This window comes from Mesoplodon mirus (genome assembly GCF_964341445.2).
Source record: "Mesoplodon mirus genome assembly, chromosome: 20".
NCBI classification, from domain to species: Eukaryota; Metazoa; Chordata; class Mammalia; order Artiodactyla; family Ziphiidae; genus Mesoplodon; species Mesoplodon mirus.
In genome coordinates, this window is record NC_138996.1 from 7,841,589 (window position 1) to 7,858,065 (window position 16,477).

Consider the following 16,477-nt stretch of genomic DNA (forward strand, 5'->3'; position numbering starts at 1 on the left):
AAGGTAAATAATATACAACCATTAAAAATACGGAAAGGGGGCAGAGGGAGTGGCTGGGCCCGTGAGCCATGGCCGCTGAGCCTGCATGTCCGGAGCCTGTGCTTCGCAACGGGAGAGGCCACAACAGTGAGAGGCCCGCGTACCGCAAAAAAAAAAAAAAAAAATCACAAGGCATACAGAGAAACAGGGAAGTATGGCACATCCAAAGGAAAAAATAAATAAAAACTATCCCTGAAGAAGACATGATATAAGAAGAGGGATTTACTTCAAAGTGAAAAAGAATTTTTTTTTTTAATGATAAAATGGTCATAGTAATTTTCTAAAGTAACTCCTGGTTCTGGCCTTGATGGATTAGTTCCAATTGCATTTATATTCCCACTATAAACAACTAAAAAACTAAAAAGCAACTGCCTTCAAGCACTGGCAGTATACAGCACAGGGCTGTGATCTTGGAAGAAAGGAAGCCCACCACAGGTGAGCTCCAAAGCCACCCAGACTTCTTCTCTGGAGGCATTTTCCAAAAATAGTGCAGGAAAATGGAGGCCAAGAAGAGAACTGTCTCACTGGGCAAAAAGTAAACAAACAAAACAAAAAAAACAGAGATTGGAATTCAGAGCAGCTAAGGCAGGTGAAATTTGGGGAGCAGGTTATCAGAAAGGAAGGAGCTACAGAGAAAGAATCCTAAAGTCTACCTAAGGGCTTCCCTGGCGTCCTTTTACAAATCTAAAGCTGTCTGTGAAGATGAGGCTCTGAAAAGCCTAGCAGAGAAAAACTGCTGAGAGACCAAAAGCTAAGAGGAATTAGGGATTTCACAGTGCTGGGGAGACACTGACCCATCCAGAAAGGAGAGACACTGGTCAATGTCCTTGCCATTCAGTTGAGACACCAGAATGCCCATCTTGCAGAAGTAAAGATCACACCCTGGAACTGAGGGCAAAATACACCAACCTTTAAAAAGCCTAGAGCTAAGCCTTAATAAAAATCAAAGTGGTCCACATTAATTTAGGTATCTGCCAAAATAAAATTCAAAGTTCTTTTGAAGAAAATAAAACAATCCAGAGCCTCTAAAACAAATCATCAAGGGTCCAGTATGCAGTCAAAAATTACTAGAAATGCAAAGAAAAAAATGTAATCTAGAGTAAAAAGTAGAATCTGTCAATAGAAACAGACACACTAAGAGGGTGTGGAGAAAAGGGAACCCTTCTACATTGTTGGTGGGAATGTAAATTTGTACAAGCACTATGGAGAACAGTATGGAGGCTCCTTAAAAAACTAAAAATAGAGCTAACATATGATCCAGCAATCCCACTCCTGGGGATATATCCAGAGAAAACCATAATTCAAAAGTATACATGCACCCCAGTGTTCACTGCAGCACTGTTTATAATAGCCAGGACATGGAAACCTAAATGTCCATCAACACAGGAATGGATAAAGAAGACATGGTACATATATATAATGGAATATTACTCAGCCATAAAAAGGAATGAAATTGTGCCATTTGCAGCAACATGGATGGACCTAGAAACTGTCATACTGAGTGAAGTAAGTCAGACAGAGAAGGACAAATATTGTATGATATAGCTTATATGTGGAATCTAAAAAATTGGTAAAAATGAAGTTATTTACAAAACAGAAATAGAGTTACAGTTGTAGAAAACAATCTTATGGTTATCAGGAGGGAAAGGCAGGGAGGGATAATTTGGGAGATTGGGATTGATATATACACATTATTATATATAAAATAGGTAACTAATACAGACCTACTGTATAGCACAGGGAACTCTACTCAATACTCTCTAATGACCTGTACGGGAAAAGAGTCTAAAAGAGTGGATATACGTATATGTATAACTGAGTCACTGTGCTGTATAGCAGGAAGGAACACAACAGGGCTTCCCTGGTGGCGCAGTGGTTAAGAATCCGCCTGCCAAAGCAGGGTACTCGGGTTCGAGCCCTGGTCCAGGAAGATCCCACATGCTGTGGAGCAACTAAGCCCGTGCGCCACAACAACTGAGCCTGCGCTCTAGAGCCCGTGAGCCACAAGTCCTTGAGTCCACGTGCCACAACTACTGAAGCCCATGTGCCTAGAGCCTGTGCTCCACAATAGAAGCCACCGCAATGAGAAGCCTGCGCACCGCAACAAAGAGTAGCCCCCACTCGCCACAACTACAGAAAGCCCGTGCACAGCAACGAAGACCCAATGCAGCCAAAAGTAAAATAAATTAAATAAATAAATAAATTTATATAAAAAAGAAAGGAACACAACCTTGTAAATCAACTATACTCCAATAAAAAAAATAATAATTTTAAAAAAAGAAAAGAGACATAAAACACTATGCCTCAAACACACAAATAATAACATGTAAAAGAATCTAAAAAAAAGGATGGATATAATGGGGAAAGAGATAAGAAATTTTAGGAGAGTTATAAAAATTTACATATATAGTTTCCAAGTGGAAACTCTAACACTGAAAAAAAAGCATAAGAACTGGAATCAAATATTCACTGGATGGGATTAACTGGAGATTGAACACAATAGAAGAAAGGATTAGTAAATTTGAAGATAGCTCAAAATACATCCTTAGGGGCTTCCCTGGTGGCGCAGTGGTTGAGAGTCCGCCTGCCGATGCAGGGGACACGGGTTCATGCCCCGGTCTAGGAAGATCCCACATGCCGCGGAGCGGCTGGGCCCGTGAGCCATGGCCGCTGAGCCTGCGCGTCTGGAGCCTGTGCTCTGCAACGGGAGAGGCCACAGCAGTGAGAGGCCCGCGTACCGCAAAAAAAAAAAAAAAAAAAAAAAAAAAAAAAAAAAAAATCATTAAACTGAAACACAAAGAGTAAAATATTAGGAGAGAAACAAAAACAAAGCCTCAATGACCTGTGGGTCCAACACATGTGTGGTTAGGATCCCAGAAGGAGGGAAGCAGAAAATGAAGTAGGAATAATCTTTGAAGAAATTTTAATCAAAATCCCAAATCTGATCAAAAAAGAAACCCACAAGGGCTTCCCTGGTGGCGCAGTGGTTGGGAGTCTGCCTGCCAATGCAGGGGACATGGGTTCGAGCCCTGGTCCGGGAAGATCCCACATGCCGTGGAGCAACTAGCCCCGTGAGCCACAATTGCTGAGCCTGCGCGTCTGGAGCCTGTGCTCCGCAACGAGAGGCCGCGATGGTGAGAGGCCCGCGCACCGCGATGAGGAGTGGCCCCCACTTGCCGCAACTGGAGAAAGCCCTCACATAGAAACGAAGAGCCAACGCAGCCATAAATAAATAAATAAAATTAAAAAAAAAAAAGAAACCCACAGACAGAAAAATCAGTGAACCCCAACCAAAAAAGAAAATCACACCTACACAGATCATAGTCAAAGATACAGATAAAATCTCAAAGGCAAGCAGATGCAGGGTCTTGAAGAGGTACAGGTTCATAGCAGCATTGCATCCATCAAAGGGTGAATTAATAAACAAAACTGGCACATATACACAATGCAATATTATTTAGCCTTAAAAAGCAAGGGAAATTATGACACATGATACAACATGGATAAAGCTTGAGGACATTAATCTAAGTGATATAAGCCAATCACAAAAAGATCAATACGGTATGATTCCACTTATGGGAGGTACCTAGATGCTCTAGGTACCTCGTAAAACTCATAAAAACAGAAAGCAGAAGTTTGGTTGCAGGGGCTGCAGGCATGGGATACAGAGAACTGTTTAATGGACACAGAATTTCAGTTTTGCAAGATGAGAAAGTTTTGGAGATTGGCTATATCATGTGAATATGCTTAACACGAATGAACTCCACACTTAAAAACTGTTAAAATGGCAAATCCTACATTATGCATATTTTACCACAATTTTAAAATTTTTGAAATGTTTTTAAAAGGAGCAAACATAAGATAAAAGATACAGTATGTGCAATCAGCAATAATACAAATAAGGCTAAGTTCTCATTAGAACTAATGGAGGCCAGAAGACAAGAGTATCTTTTTTTAAATTTATTTTTTAAATTTAATTTATTTTATTGAAGTAGAGTTGATTTACAATGTTGTGTTAATTTCTGCTGTACAGCAAAGTGATTCGGTTATACATATATATACATTCTTTTTCATATTCTTTTCCATTATGGTCCATCACAGAACACTGACTATAGTTCCCTGTACTACACAGTAGGACCTACGGGTATCTTTAAAGTGCCAAAACCAAATAAAAACTATCAACTATCAACCTAAAATTCTACACTGAGTGAAAACGTCTTGCCAAAATGAAGGCAAAGTAGAGAGATGTTCAGATCAACGGACGTTTAAATAACCAGTTGCCTGCAAACTCGCTCTATAAGAAATGCTACAGAAAATTCTTCAGGCTAAAGGAAAATGGTACCATATAGAGATCAGACTCGCAAGAGGGAACAAAGAGCACTGGAAATGCTAAGGATATTGGTAAAAATAAAAGGGTAATTTTTTGGTTTCTTGAATTCTTAAGAAGTTAAACATTTATAGAAAAAATAATAACACTGTATTGTGGCAGAGGTAATATATGTGACGATCACAGCACAAAGGGCAGGAGAACGGGGGAGGAGTTTTGCTGTTTGTCTTCACAGTCGTCGAGAAGCGGTGCGATAAACAAAGAAAACACGCCAGGGAACATTAGCAGCGTTACAAGTGGATTCGCACACAGCAGGAGCACAGGGGACCACAGCCAGGTCCTCGCAGTGACAGTGAGGGCCTGGTGCTGCTTGTTTCCCGTTCTGCGCCCTGGCCCCCTCTCTGCTCCAGAAGGTGACCCCTGGGGGCTGCATTAGCCCGGGGTTAGCATCACCCAACGGGAGGGAAGTACCGCAGGCGCTCAGAGGGCAGCGGGGCACTTCTTGTCCACTCTCTCTTCCTGTATCGGTGCAAGAGCTTGGCTGAGGCTGGCATTCTACAACAGCAGCCTCTGCCAGGATGCCCCTCAGCTCTCAGCCTCCAGGGCGAGGGGTAATCCTGCTGTCGCTGGTTCCCGGTCCCTCCACATCCCCTATGGGTCTCTTAACCCTGTCCACACTGCTGTAAATTCGTTAAATCCTTCAGAAATCCACTTGAGTGTATCTTGTTTTTTCCTCTTGGGACCCTGACTAAGAGAGCAAATGGTATGAAGAGTAACCTCTCAGGCTCTCAAGATGGAAATCTGGGGTTCCCATACATGGCTCAGAGCCACTGGAAACCCATAGCACACCTTGGAACCAGGATTACTCAAAATAAGGTCTGCCATGGCATGGAATGGAGCAGAGAGGGGAAAAGACTTGGAAAATCATTTGGTTACTGTGGCAATAAGACGTAGATTGGAAAAAGATAAGCTGGGTGTCTTGAACTTTCAACTCAGAACGTTGGTTGAAATCAGAAAACATCTCTGATGGCCTCCAAGGAATCTGTTATCTCTTTGCTTCCAGGCTGTAACAGCTGCAGATGGAGTGCCTGTTCTGCATTATATCCAGGCATATAACGAGAGGAATATTCCAGAATGGCAGCGTATTTGCATGGCCTTAAAGTGTCTCCCTCAGTTTGCTTATTGTTGCAAAGAAAAGAAAATAGTTACAGTTCAGACAACACCTTGAATGATCAAAATGAGCATCACCACTGAGGGGCAGGTGGACACTGTATGCCTCCAGGTGTGATGCCCGGAGAAGGGTAGATCACACGTGTAGTGGTCCACCTGGGAATGCACAGCTGAATCTAATCAGGAGGAGGAACAGATGAGCCTGGCCAGAATGAGGAACTTTCTATGTAAAAGAAAATGGAGAGGAGCTAGATTCTTCAAAAATGTCAATGTCATAAAAGGCAAAGAGAGGCTGTGGAAATATTCTAGGTTCAAGGAACACGAAGTGGAAAGTGAATGCAATACCTGATCCAATACTGGCTCCTTTACTAGAAGGGGGGTTCTGTGAAAGACATTATTGGGTCAATTTGAAAACTGGAATGTAGATGGCAGAGTGGATGAAACTACTTTATTAAGGTTAAAGGTATTGAAGTTGATCACTGTCCTTGGCTATGTAAGAGAATATCCTTATTCTTAGAAAACACACGCTGAAATATTTAGGAATAAAGGGCCATGACAAATATAATTTACTCTCAAATTGTTCAGTAAAATACATATTATGCATGTATTTATTGAGAGAGAGAGAGAGAATCCTCTCTCTCATGCAAATGATAGAGCAAATGAAATAAAACGTTAACAATAAGTAAACCTGAGTAAAGAGTATGCGTTAGCTTGCTGAGGTGGTCAAACAAAGTACTACAAACTGGGTGGCTTAAACCTCAGAAATTTACCGTCTCACAGTTCTGGAAGCTGCAAGTCCAAGATCAAGGTGTCAGCAGGGTTGGTTCCTTCTGAGGCTGTGACGGGGAAGTGTTCCAGGCCTCTCTCCTGGCTGCTGGTGGTTTGCTGCAAACCTTTCGTGTCCCTTGGCTTCTAGACACATCACCCTCATCTCTGCCTTCATGTTCACATGGCATTGTCCTTGTGTGTGTGTGTCTCTGTGTCCACATTTCCCCTTTGCATAAGGACACCAGTCATATTGGATTAAGGCCTAAGCTAATGACCTTAAGTTTAATCACCCCTGTAAAGACCCTATTTCCAAATCAGGTTACATTCTGTGGTATCAGGACTAAGACTTCAACTTATCTGTTTTGGGGGTGGGGTGGGGACACAATTCAACCCCTAACAAGTATATGGATAATTTTTATACTATTTTTATTCTTGTAACTTTTCTGTAAGTTTGAAATTATTTCCAAGTAAAACATTTTTTTTTTAAGGAAAAGAAATTCCTATATGGTCTACAGAGTGACTTACAAAACCAGGAAGAGAAAAAGTATATCCCAAAGGATCTGCAGGATTCTACCAACTCACATCCACAAGATGCTTGGAATTGACCAAATAGGATAAATTATACAATGAGATAGGACCAAATTTATCAATACGGGTGCACTTACCAAGAATTCTAGGTTCAACATGTCCAGTAACAGTCTAGGAACTGCTTGTCAAATGGGCATGCTTTGCTCCATTAGGCCTTGTCAGGGGCTGCATACAGCATCCCTATCCATCACAGCCATTTTGAATTCTGTTGGATCTGTTATAATAATTGCAGATCCCTCTTTTGGGATCTGCAGCTATTATAGATAGTTGAACAGCTGTTAGGTGCCAAATGGCTCTAAGAGTTTGCTTGTGAAGACTGGTTCATAGATGGCCTAGATTGAGATGCTGGAATTTTCCCAGCATACGTTAGAGGAAGGACTATAATGGCTCACTGAGATGGGAATGTTGGAGTTAATTCATTATGTGCAGCCTGCTCAGCCGACCCCTATCATACAACCCAGGAGGCCCAGAAATGCTTTAGTGAAGGGAGCACCAGAATCCATAAAAGTCGCAGTGCTAACTGTCCTCTGTACACCAGAGATGCTGGTGGGAGATAACTGCAGTAGAATTGGGTGCCCTAATTTCAATGGGAATAATGGGATCCCTGTGTGGTAGCAGTGTGGTGGCAGCACTTGACCATCAGGGACAAAGTAGGCACAATTGGCATAATAAAACACGGGGACAGAGTGGCCATCAGAGCATTTTGGCTCTCAAGGTCTGTGGCAGTGGCTAATTGATCATAAAGTTCCCAGGAATAAAATAGATGGACAGCCTCCACCAAAGTACGGCTTGATCTGTAAAATCAGAGAAAATCTAAGCCAGGTAAGCAGGAATCTGAGTTGAATGACTATACAGAAAGTACCCAATTCCCATCAGTGCATAGATCCAGAGTCCTAACTGAAAGAGTGCGAGGTGGAGTCGTTGAGAGCCCAGACTGATACTAAGACCAGGAATCTCTTACAGCATCAATCTGCACATGCATGTGCTATTCTCCAGCAGGACTCAGCCTCCTCAATGTTCATTGACTATACAGTTATTGCCCCTATTTCAAGCCAGTCGCAACATCCAGCAAGATGCACCACAGGGTGCATCCAGGGCTGTTCATCTGAAGAGTGGATACAGGTGGGATAAGAAGCAAAGACACTGAGCATGCTGAGTGTCCAAGCAAGGCTATAGCATGAGGAAGCAGATAAACTAGGAGGAAAAGGTAGGTCTGTTAAGCCAACATCAGGGAGGAAGAAAGGAGGAAATTGCTGAAAAGAACCAAGGAGAGAGTTGAGGGCAGGAAAGTTAAGAGATTGTGTTTATGAGTTTTGAGATTTTGAAGTGGAAGGTAAAAAGCAATATAGAGTTTAATACGAATCACTGAACTGAGGTCCAGGAGCTTGAGGCTGGATGCTGGATGCTGGGCATCGTATGTGACTTAGAAGTTGTCAGGGAGAACGGGAGCCAGGCGCCCACACGCTCAGTGAGGCTTCGAGATCAGGACAAGGAGGCCCAAAAGACGTAAACCCACACGGTGCGGTACCTCTCTTCTGTACTTTGAGATGCCAGCATGATACCCTAGGACAAATATTTATCTGGAGAACTTTCCAAATTAACAGGTTGGCTAGAAAACAGCCACAAGTCTTATCTTGTATTCTGGCAAAAACTCAATTGATTGGCATCTAAATTATAACCACAGCTCCCTTATTTAGCCCTAGCTTTAAAATTTTAATTTTCGGTTGTTACCTAATACAACACTAGAGAACTAAAGACTCAGGAACAGGTACACAGTTTTGTCTTGGTTTCTGTTTTGTAATCCCATAACCAAAACAGAAAGATTAAAGTCTAATCAGTCATTTTTGCCAATTTATACATTATACAATTTATACATTAAAATCAATGAAATAATGAAAAAAATATTTAAGCTAGCAATCTGTTTTTTAATCTACACTTTGTAAAATAAAAATTATCCTGATATATATACATATATATATATATATATATATATATATATATATATATATATATGTATATATATCCTTTTTCTTTTTCTTTTTCTTTTTTTGGCCGCACTTGAAGGATCTTAGTTCTCCGACCAGGGATTTAACCCGGGGCCGTGGCAGTGAAAGCGCCAAGTCCTAACTACTGGACCACAGGGAAGTCCCCTAATCTGTTTAAATTCAGTTTTCTACCTTCCTTTCTACAAAGCCGAAAGAATTCTATCACTGAGCAATCCATCCCAGACTACAAAGTGATCGCATAATCACGCTGTTCCTGTGCGTAATCAGAGGACATTAACTAGCGTTAGGAACCATAATGCTTCCCAAAGCGCTAATACAATTAATGTATCAGAGTGACTGAGGGTAAAGCAATGACTCTTACCTAAAGATATCACTGAGGATACTAATGAAACAAAATCGAGTTTATTAAATCAAGGTTTTAAAATAAGGGGGGAGATACTAAAGTTATCATTTTTAGACTGGTATTATGAGCGAAATAGCAAAAGAGCCTGGACACTGATGGATTTGGTAGCGTTGGCGCTTTACATGGTGTTCCTTAAAGCCTGATCTTCTTGGTACTTTCCTCTAAAACTAACATACTAATTCACCACTAACTTTACGATTGTTTTTATTTTATTATTTTTTCAGCCTCACCACACCACATGCAGGATCTTACTTCCCCGACCAGGGACCGAACCCGTACCCCCTGCAGTGGGGTCACAGTCTTCACCACTGGACCCCCAGGGAAGTCCCACGGTTGTTTATTTTTAAATTATTATAATTACAAAGTACATATTATACTTTACGTATAATCACAGTGTTGACTGAAGAAAAATGCACAACCTAAAAGTTGCTAGTTATGTTTTATTTGGGGGCCTTACTGAGGACCATCGCCTGGGAGACAGCCTCTCAGATAGCTCTGCAGGACTGTTCCAAAGAGGTAAGGGGGAGTGAGGATATATAGGAGTTTCTGCTGATAAACACACATGAGAAGATGCAAGAGTCTGGGCTCATTAAAGTTACTCCTTAAGTATGCATCTTTATGTAGGGCCACTATCCTGTTTTTCTCCATTCTGAATTCCGCTCATGGGGCACTAATGGGGGGCGGGGGGTGGAGGGGGGCCAGGCTACAGTGGCTGATAGATTGCGCTTGCGGGCAGGCAACAGTCATTATTTACTGGGATGGCAGGGAACATTCTTTGCCCTCGATAGTAAGTATATATTCATATTTATTTACCATATTTATAATGTTTTCATGTATGAAGTATATAGTCATTTTTTTTCCAAAAAAATCAGTTTTGTATCCCTAACCTCGGTTTTAAGTCCAAGATACCAGTGGTACTAGAACTTGCTAAAAGTTTTGTATATATACCTTGGACTGGAGACTCCAACGAACTGTTGGGAACACACATTTTGGCACATGCCTCCTATTAGGCAAATAAATGCTGCTTCCTCCGGTTCCTAAGTGTGGCCTCCCTTCACGAGATCAGGTAGACTGTTTTGTTTTCATTTGGTGAAAATGACACTGATTCTGGTTGAAAGAGAATTAAAACAGCTATTTTCTGTAGGTCACAGGTCCGTCCCTAACACTGTAAACTCGGGTTGGAACAGGATAAACGGCTCGGTAGCTCCCGGCATGCAGCCAAGTACCTGCAAAGTACTAAGACTGCAACTGGCTCAATAAATGCTTTTCGGAGAAACCAGGGAATAAAGGCGCAACGACCATGAGACGTGACCGTGCTGAGGACCCAAAGCACCGGTCCAAACGCTGGCTTTACCGCCTGCCCGAAACCAGCTGTACATCCGATCCGGAGGTCCCGAGGGGCTCTTCCCGCTGCCTCCGCGCCGCCCCTCGGCGCCGCCCCTCGGCGCTCCCCCGTCCAGCGTCTTCCCCGCCCGGCCCCCGGCCGCCCAGCCAAGACTGACCACCCGGCTCCCCGGCGCCGCCAGGACCGGGCTCCGCGCATGCTCCCTGGCTGCACCGGGGTCGCTCCCGAGCAGGGTGAGAATCCGCTCTTCCGCGTCTTGGAGGCGACCTGGAAGAGCCGGGACGAACGCACTAGGTCCCCAGAGGAGGAAACCACCGGGCAGAGGCGCAGAGTGGCCGGGACGAAGCTGCTCGCAAACCCCGGAAGCCCTCCCGGATCCACCCTGCGGCGGCCGCGCGACCCCGGACCTGCGCAGTAGCGTCCGCGGCGGCGGCGGCGGCGGCAGCACGGTCCGCAGCGGCAAGGTCCGCGGCGTTCCCTCGCTGGAAGGTCCGCGGCGTTCCCTAGCTGGAAGATCCGGCAGCCTCAGGCCGCGCGAGGCCTCCCGCGTCATGTCGGCCCAGGGCGACTGCGAGTTCCTCGTGCAGCGAGCCCGCGAGCTGGTGCAGCAGGACCTGTGGGCCGCCAAGGCTTGGCTGATTACGGCCCGCAGCCTCTACCCCGCCGACTTCAACATCCAGGTGAGGCCGGGAGGGGGCGCAGGTGGAGCGCTCCTCCCCGCTTCCCTGAGCCCCCGCTCCGGGTCGGGGCAACGGGAGCGTTTCCCTCTTGGCGGCCGGGACAGCGCCTGGCGCCGCCTGGGAAGGCCGCCCGCCGGCTCGTGGGTCCGGACGGCCGCCGCGCGGGCGCGGGTAGTGTCGGGGGCAGGGGCGGGGTGGGGGTGTTCTGGGTCCCCGCGGGAGGGAGCTGGGGTGCAGTGTAGTGAACACAGGCGCCAGCTCCGGGCTGCGGCTCTTGTGAGGGGACCAATACCGCGCATCTGCGGGCCCCGAGGTAGATAAAGGCATCCGAGTGACGCGAACGGCAGAGACCTGCACCGTGTTGACGTCGGGGGTAGTCAGGAACCCTGCTGGCCGCCGGAGACGTGCCTGCGCTAAGCCGGGGCCCTGGGGCCGTGCGGCGCGAGCCCTGAGGCTCCGTCAGCACATGATGCCCGACCCTGGGACCTCCGGGGCGGTGGGGTGAGCCGGGCCGGCCGGGCGGAGGGCCTGACGCAGCCCCGGCCCGTGTTGCAGTATGAGATGTACACCATCGAGCGGAACGCGGAGCGGACGGCCACCGCCGGGAGGCTGCTCTACGACATGTGAGTGGGGACGCCGCCCCGCACCTCTCGGGAGGTTTCCGTTCTGTCTGTGGCAGAGGGAGTTGGGGGAAGGTCCTCAAGTTCATCTGCGTGTCCGGCACCTAAAGCTTAACTTGGTCGTGGGTCTAGGCCTTCCGTTAACTGCGGGGAAGTCTTCTTGGTTTTTATTCTTGTTACAGCTCTTCCATTCAATCATTTATTTTACTTTGGGAGTAACGTAATACAGACTCCTCGCAGAAGTTGCGACGGTACGGAAGTGTAGAGAATAATCAGTGGAAGTCCCTCCCAACCTCGGCCCGAATTCAGGGGTGTGTGTGTCAGTGTGCATGTACGCCCAGGACACCTCACTAGGTTCTGGGGGAGGAGATGCAGCGCTGAGCGCCTACTGCTCACCCACTGTGATGGGGCTCTTTCCAGGCCAGCATGTAGGGATCTACTTGGTTCTTTCTCCCGTCTGCATAGCGTTTCAGCCCTCTTTTCTCGGCGGACATTTAGATAGTTTCCAGTTGTTTGAAATTATATTCAGAGTGTCAGCAGTTTTGTGCTCACATTTGCGTGTTTTTCTGTAGAGTAGATTCTTAGACGTAGGTTTTCCTAGTCGAAGGGTATGCGCATTTTAAATCGCGATGCCCTGTCAGATTACTCTCCAAAAAGTACTGTTCAGTTTACATCTCCACTGACCCTGTGCGAGTGCCTCTTTCCCACACCTTCGCCAGCATTGGATAGTATCAGTCTTTCTCTCAGCTGTCAGTTTTTGCCGGTGCTGTAGGAGAAAGCAGTGTCTTGCTATTTTTAAAGATTTGTGTTTGTTGTATTACTAATAAGACTGAGTATCTTTTCAAATATTTGGCTGTTTGTATTTTTTCTGTGATTTACCTTTGCCCATTTTTTTGTTTGGGGAGGTTTTTTTTTGTTTTTGTTTTTTCTTGTTTGCCGTTTAGTAGTGTTTTGCATATTATGGTCACTTGTCTTTTCACTTATTAAAAAAACTAAAGACTTTTGTGCGTACCCTCATTTTTCTTAGTTTATGTTTTTATATCTTTATTTCAGTTTGTTTTGGTACATCTGTGTACTCACTTGGAATATAGTAAAATGTGTTTTTCTTTGATGCTAGCGTTTTACTTTCTTTTCTGGATACTATTTAGAATCTGACATTTTAATTTAATGCATTCGTTTTAAAAATAGGTTTGTGAATTTCCCAGATCAGCCCGTGGTGTGGAGAGAAATCAGCATTATTACATCAGCATTAAGAAACGATTCACAGGATAAACAAACCCAATTTTTAAGAAGTAAGAATGAAGTGATAACTTAATGGTGTATAAATGACTACTTCCGTAAGTCAGAAAGAGAAATACAAATACCGTATGCTAACGCATGTATATGCAATCTAAAAAAATCGTTCTGATGAACCTAGTGGCAGGACAGGAATAAAGACACAGGCGCAGAGAACAGACTTGAGGACACAGGGGAAAAGGGGAAGATGAACAAAATGAGAGAGTAGCAGTGACATATATGCACTACCAAATGTAAAATAGCTAGTGGGAAGCTGCTACACAGCACAGGGAGATCAGCTTTGTGACCACCTAGAGGGGTGGGATAGGGAGGGTGGGAGGGAGACGCAAGAGGGAGGGGATATGGGGATATATGTACACGTACAGCTGATTCACTTTGTCGTACAGCAGAAACTAACACAACATTGTAAAGCAGTTATACTCCAATAAAGATGTAAAAAATACAATTACCAACATCGATAAATAGCTAAGGTATTAAAGCTATCATTAAGAAATCAGAGATAAGATATAATAATGTGTTGTATGCTACGTACTCTAGCAATATACATAATTTATAAAATTAGAAGCAAAAATGTAAAAGAAGATAATTCATCTAATTTTTATAAAATGTATGAGATTAAAAGTAATTGTATTTTGGAAGTTTTGCCTACTTAGGTAAAAATACTAGCAATTATTTCACCATAGTAAAAGTGACTCACAACTGTGAACCCAATAAGATGCAGTTTTATTGAGCTGTTCATTTTAAAAATAATAATTTTCTGAAAAACAGAAATATCTAGAAAGTGATCATTCTTTTTACTGTTATTAGAACACAGTGATGATGCGATCTCATATAATACAGTTGTAGATATACCAAAATATTCCCAAGTAGAATTATATTATAATAAAAAACATATAATTCTTTTAAAAAAATTACTACTTCTGGAATACCAAGTTCTGTGTAGTAATTTCACAAAAGTCACATCTGTGGTATTGGTACCCATATGCATGTTTTGTTCTTGGCAACTGAAGCCTCTACAAATGATGTCACTTGATCCCTTGAGCATGTGCTTAGGACCCTTTAAACTTCCTTATAGGATGTGGATTTATCAGTTAGCCTGGGAAACTGAATATATTTTAACAAGTTGTACAGTAATCATAAAATATCTTTAGATTAGACAGATCTCCACAGAACAGGAGAGAAACTTTTAGTAATTTATGACCTTTCTCATTAACCTTCACCCTGTGTTGGTTGCTACAGCCAATTTCAGATTTTGGATGAAAACGAAAGTAGATTGTTTAGGTCATTTCAGCTTAAGTGAGTAGTTTTTTTTTTTTTTTTTTTTTTTTTTTTTTTTTTTTTTTTTCTTCTTTTTGCGGTATGCGGGCCTCTCACTGCTGTGGCCTCCCCCGTTGCGGAGCACAGGCTCCGGACGCGCAGGCCCAGCGGCCATGGCTCACGGGGCCAGCCGCTCCGCGGCATATGGGATCTTCCCGGACCAGGGCACGAACCCGTGTCCCCTGCATCGGCAGGCGGACTCTCAACCACTGCGCCACCAGGGAGGCCCCAAGTGAGTAGTTTTTATCTCAGTCAGCAGCAAGCACTGCTGTGACCCTTCCCAGACATCATTCTTCCCTTCTGGATCCAGTAAGGCCTCCAAAGGTTTTATCATCATTCAGCAAATATCTTACGCCCAATAATATCTGACCCCAAAGCCCTCCGGGTTGTAGGTGAACTCCAACAATAGTAATTCTTCACTTAGTATGTACCATTCTGTACATGATGATGCCTTATTTCCACTTTTGCTTCCATATTTTCTTTCTGAAAGAAACTTTAAAAAGTGAAATGTGTTATATACAGGTTTATTTGAAACTCTTCCTGGTCGGGTGCAGTGTGAAATGTTACTAAAGGTTACGGAGCAATGCTTCAACACTTTGGAACGATCAGAAATGTTGCTTCTACTTTTGAGACGATTCCCTGAAACGGTGGTACAGCATGGGGTAAGATTTGATCCTTTCCTTTTTCATAAAAGAGAATAAAATTGATCAGTGGACTCACGAGTCTGTTTAAGAGCTACAGTGTGTATTATTCTAAAGTAGATTATTCTAATTCTGAGGAGTACCAGATAAGATTGAACTCAAATCAAGGAATCTTTGTCAGTAAAGCTAAAAGGATGTCACTGTTACCAAACTCTATGAATATCCAGTAGAAGCTGTGTTACCAGTGTGAGGAAACAGTCACCAAGCCTTGACGGTGCTACTTATCTTCAGTTGGTAAAGTACAGTAAAGTTTTAAAAAATAATCTGTTTCATTGTGTTGAACAATGTGTTTGAATTTAAAGGAGAGCCATAGTTTGTATTCTTAACGTTTTTCACATGCTTTTGCCATGTGGTCACTGTTTTCCCTCTACTCTGCCCTTTCCTCATATCTCTAATTATTATTGAGTGCTACTGGCAGGCACTGGTCGGTGTTCAGTAGGTCCTTCTATACTCCTTAGATCCGTTGAGGTAGATAGCATCCTACTTTACGTATATGTTAGGCATTTCCCGTAGCCAGTAACGGAGAGGTGGGATTCAGATCTTTAACTTTCTTAATTCAACCTCTTTGGCTTATTCTTTCTGGCTCCACTTTTCTGGCTGCTGGCCCCAGGTAACCTTCTCTGTACGTCCGTATGTTAGTGTCAAGGACCGCCGTAACAAAATACCAGAAACTCGGTGCCTTAAAACAACAGAAGTTTATTCTCTCACAATTCTGGAAGCTCGAAGCCCAAAAGCAAGGTATGGGCAGGGCCGTGCTCCCCGTGAAGGCTCTGGGGAGGACTCCTGCTCACCTCATCCTGGCTTCTGGGGCACCAGCGATCCTTGTCATTCTTTGGCTTGCAGCTTCATCACTCAGTTTCTGCCTCTGTTGTCACGTGGCCTTCTTTGTGGTCTGTGTCCCTGTGTCTTTACATGACCTTCTTATAAAGATACCACTCATTGGATTTAGGACCCACCCTGATCCAGTATGACTTCTACGAAGACCTTTTTTTTTTTTGGCTGCATTGGGTCTTTGTTGCTGCATGTGGGCTTTCTCTAGTTGTGGTGAGCGGGGGCTACTCTTCGTTGCAGTGCGCGGGCTTCTCACTATGGTGGCTTCTGTTGTCGCGGAGCACAGGCTCTAGGCATGCGGGCTTCAGCAGTTGTAGCACGTGGGCTCTGTAGTTGTGGCTCGCGGGCTCTAGAGCGCAGGCTCAGTAGTTGTGGCACACGGGCTT

At 44.1% G+C, this 16,477-nt stretch overlaps 1 protein-coding gene across 6 annotated transcripts in view; it reads left to right on the top strand.

The window, feature by feature from the left end:
• The first annotated feature begins 11,081 nt into the window (after positions 1–11,081).
• The window catches only part of INTS10 (integrator complex subunit 10), a 38,161-nt gene continuing 32,765 nt past the window's right edge, over positions 11,082–16,477 (top strand). Inside the window, exons 1-4 of one of the 6 annotated variants that reach the window (XM_082608427.1) lie at positions 11,082–11,326; positions 11,882–11,949; positions 13,135–13,238; positions 15,082–15,221. In XM_082608427.1, the coding sequence (XP_082464553.1) occupies positions 11,198–11,326; positions 11,882–11,949; positions 13,135–13,238; positions 15,082–15,221 (441 nt within the window). In that variant the 5' untranslated portion in view covers positions 11,082–11,197. The remainder of the gene's footprint in view (positions 11,327–11,881; positions 11,950–13,134; positions 13,239–15,081; positions 15,222–16,477) is intronic. The other 5 variants (XM_082608423.1, XM_082608424.1, XM_082608425.1 and 2 more) reach the window with 5 other exon arrangements.